The sequence below is a fragment of the Coenobita brevimanus genome, chromosome 45 (genome assembly GCF_032717465.1).
Source record: "Coenobita brevimanus isolate Jiangsu-jjx chromosome 45, ASM3271746v2, whole genome shotgun sequence".
Taxonomy (NCBI): domain Eukaryota; kingdom Metazoa; phylum Arthropoda; class Malacostraca; order Decapoda; family Coenobitidae; genus Coenobita; species Coenobita brevimanus.
The window spans coordinates 25,965,494-25,969,740 of record NC_136998.1 but is presented as its reverse complement, the minus strand read 5'-3'; the positions used below and the strand labels follow the sequence as shown (position 1 = coordinate 25,969,740).

At 42.0% G+C, this 4,247-nt stretch overlaps 1 protein-coding gene across 1 annotated transcript; it reads left to right on the top strand.

Moving 5' to 3' along the window:
- The first annotated feature begins 1,317 nt into the window (after positions 1-1,317).
- LOC145398464 (histone-lysine N-methyltransferase SETMAR-like) lies at positions 1,318-1,929 on the top strand. Its single transcript, XM_080271341.1, has one exon. It carries the CDS (start codon positions 1,318-1,320, stop codon positions 1,927-1,929), a length of 612 nt encoding a protein of 203 aa, XP_080127467.1.
- The last annotated feature ends 2,318 nt before the right edge of the window (positions 1,930-4,247 follow it).

Below are 4,247 nucleotides of genomic sequence, written 5' to 3'. Positions count from 1 at the left end.
GAGGTAACAGCGGGACTCTACTTTATACTTCACTCATGTGTGAGACTTTAGTTAATCTTTTCAAGACAAATAAGATTATACATAGTCCCATACTCATCTTTACCTCTCCTGTCATTGCATGACAAAAGGAAGTAAGATTATCTACTTACAAACTTACTCATTTGTAACTACCTCTCGTTCAAGCATATAACTTACACATAACTGATCTACAAAACACACTACAAGAATCTACAAAGTTTATACAAGATTGCTACCTGGACCAGGTTTTTGCCAGAGTTGGACTCTTGTGCCCTGAACCCCCATAAGCAAGTTCCATTCCTCTTTCAGTACTGAATTACTGGGTGTGAATATCGAAGGAGTCGTCCACTGTCTTCTTTGGGCTAACTATGATATTACTTATGCTTCTTGTGACATTTGAAGTTTTGTCCAGTCTCTCATATGAAGGGGACTGCATACCTTTATGATTGTTTATATCTTCCTCTTTACTGATCTTTATATATCTTAACTCTCAGTATATTCCTAGTTTCTTTCTTGAATCCACCTCAAGCATTTTGTACCATACTCTGCTCTTTCTGACTCTATAGAGGATACCTGAGGTCATGAACAATTACACAGTTGTGAGCGAATTCTTAAGATTTTTTGTTTTCTTGGTATCTCATAAAGATTACCCTCAGACGAAATACGAAAGGTGATTGATAAGTTTGTGGCCTAAGGTACAAGATGGACTATAAAGTTTAAACTAAATTTACTTACAGTTCAAGCTTTTGATTACACATGAAGTTTGAAATTCTTGACAGTTGTATTTTTTATATTCCAGATAACTGAAATTCAAGAGTCTGCAATTTTTGATAAAACTGACAATGTCGCCCATCATGCAGTCATCCTCTACCTCGGTTTCAAGGGCTTATCACCCGAGGAGATCCACGAGGACATGGTGGCAACACTAAAGGAGGATGGCCTTTCTAAAGCATGGTTAAGAAGTGGGCTGCTGACTTGAAACGAGGCAGGGAAAGCCTGGAAGATGACCCTCATCCAGGAAGGCCTGTCACTGTCACCACACAGGAAACCATTGACAAAATCCATGACATGGTCTTGGAAGATATACAAATAACAGAGCGTTACTTTGCCACAGAACTGGGTATCTCCTAGGACTGCGTCCATGCAATTACCCCCAGTGAACCCCAAATGATCAAGATTTCAGCTCGCTGGATCCCGACACTCTTTGGACCTAATGAGAAATGGATTTGGCACATGTCGATGGGCACTCTTGCTATTTTTAATGCAGATCCCAAGAGATTTGTCCCGTGATTCGTGACCATGGATGAGACCTGGGTGGACCACTTCCAACCAGAGATGAAAGAGCAGTCGAAACAGTGGAATCATGCAGGATCTCCGGCTCCCAAGAAGGCCAAGTTGGTGATGCCTGCGGGGAAGATAATGGTTTCCATTTTGGGGGATGCAGGAGTGATGCTGGTGGCTTGCCTGGAGAAGGGTCACACTGTCGCTGGGGTCAACTACACTGATCTCTTGAGGCAGCTACGAGAGAAAATTAAAAAGAATCAGCTTGGGGAACTGACTGGAGGGGTGCTGTTCCACCAAGACAACGCTCTGGCCCACAAGTCCATGGTGGCCATTGCTGCTATCCACGAATGTGGATTCCAACCAGTCGAACACCCACCCAATTCACCTTCTTTGGCGCACTTAGACTGCTACCTGTTCCCCATGCTGAAAAAAGAGCTCAGTGGTCGCCAGTTTGCCACTGATAATGACGCCATTGATGCTATAGATCACTTCTTGAAGGCCCAAAATGCAAACTTCGACAGAGAAGGGATCCGTATGCTCTACGACTGCTGCATGGGGACTATGTTGAAAAATGACTGTGTTAAGTTGTCTAAAATTAAATCTTTGTATCTAAGGCCACGAACTTAACAATCACACTTCGTAAGCCCTGGACGAAGTCAAGTTACAAGTTAAAGTTGTGTGATGATGTGTTGTGATGCTGGGTAGCGGTGTTGGGTAGTGGTGTTGTGGGCGTGATATGTGTTGAGAGGTGATGGTGTGTGATGTTGTGGTGATGTTAGCCTGTAAGCATCGAAACACCCATATCTGGACATTCCTGAGTGCGTGTGATACATCCACATCTGGCCCGGACCTACTTCTCAAAGTGGGACAGATTGTAGGTCACAGTGACACCTGTTAACCCCATTTTACCATCTCCCTGGTCAGTCACCTGCCAGTTATGATAGAGGGTGGATGTAGCGAGCAGTGACGGGAGTATTCTACCTCCAACCATACTGTTGCAATATATGCTATGTTCTGTATTGTATTTTTATGGCTAGGAGAATCTGAGTGTATAAAATAAATAAATAAATAATAACTAAGAAATTATATTTAAAAAAACATTTCAGGTTCTTGAAACTCATGTAATTTTCCCGAGGAAAATGAACTCGTGTCATTTTCCTCAGGTAAATGACACGAGTTTCTAAAAAAAAATATCAATCATAAAACAAAATGATTAAAAACCCTCGATGCACTTCCATAGCCAACCACCTCCCTTTGTCACCATTCAATCGTTTACCACTGAGCTACCACGACCCTTGGAAAGGAAAGTCAGACATTCAAACCATTTTTTCCCATATGCCTTTCAGTGAAAAAAAGAAAAGAAAAGTGTAATGAGACTTCAACCATTTTGCGATTTACAGCTAGTTGTTATCCCATGTACAGTTATGTGTTTATATGACTTGACCACAACCCTGTAATCCAAATCCATACTTATTACATTCATTACTGTACAGTTTCAAATGAATCTGAGGACGGCAGGATAATTTATCTGAACCTTGACCCCGCTTTATTAAAACCACCCTTATAGAAGCCACCACAGTATAATAATGACATCATTAAATTTTAGCCAGCTGTTATCCCATCCATATGTGTGTGTGCCTATATGACTTGAATATAACTCTTTTATCCATATTCATGTCTTCCGTACTATACTGTACAATTTCAAATGAATGCGAGGAATGCAGGAAATCTGAAACTTAACCCCTCTAAAGTGACAACCCCGATACATCACCCACAATATTTGAACATTAGGCTTCCTCGATCTCATCCGACAACAGATTGTTGGTCATCTTCTATAATCACATCTCATGAGAAACGAAACAGATTTATTAGACAAAGGAAATAGGTGCAAATCACGCTGCACACTTGATTTCCGGCAGCCCCGCCTTCTTCCGTTTATCCATTACCCTCACCTGCCCTGTTGTGACCTGAGCGAGCCCCGTCTTTGTCTCCTATCTCCCACAGGTGTTCTCTCTCTCTCTCTCTCTCTCTCTCTCTCTCTCTCTCTCTCTCTCTCTCTCTCTCTCTCTCTCTTCGTCAGTACAGTAGTACACCCCTTTTTTTCCCCCTATGATTTGTTTCCATACCCATATCCACAAACTTTTCTTGTCTGTGTGTGTGTGTGTGTGTGTGTGTGTGTGTGTGTGTGTATGTGTCAGAGCACGGGCGTCTTGCATGAGGGGCGTGGTGTAGCCACTGCTTTTTTCTTGTTTTTCACAGTACACATGAGCTTTTTCATCAAAATTCCCCCTTTTTCCCCAATGGTTTGTGTTTGCACCGACTTACACACTTTAGAGGCTCGTCAGGACACACACACACACACACACACACACACACACACACACACACACACACACACACACACACACACACGCACACACACCAAGGAGTGCAGACGCGGGCCGACAGTGCTCCATACCGAGCCAGCGCGGCCAGTGGCATTACCTAAATTAATATCTTTATATGAGTCAAGCTCTGTACCAGGTTGGACTAAATGGTTTTATATTATTAAAAAACAAAGAAGAAGTTTAAACAAGACTTGTTCAAACAGAAAAGAGAACCGAGTAGCAAAAGAATACGCTCAATCAGCTGATTGTTTGTTTAGACTATAACTGCCCCAGGGAATGTAAGTACTCTGTGCTTTTAGTATCGCAAAATGGCCACATACTTTAGTAAAGCAAATTTGGAAAAGAAAAGGGATAAAGGTAGAAAGCAGGATGATGATTTCTACCAAGAACTGGTTGAAATGGAGACTCACAATAAACTGGTAGAGCGTGTACACAGACTGGAGATGGCCTTCCAGAATAAGATTGATGAAATAAAGAGGGAGATGCACTTGCAAAAGGAAGAAATAGAAAAACTAGGATGGGAGGTCAACAAGAAAGACACAACCATATGTGAACTAA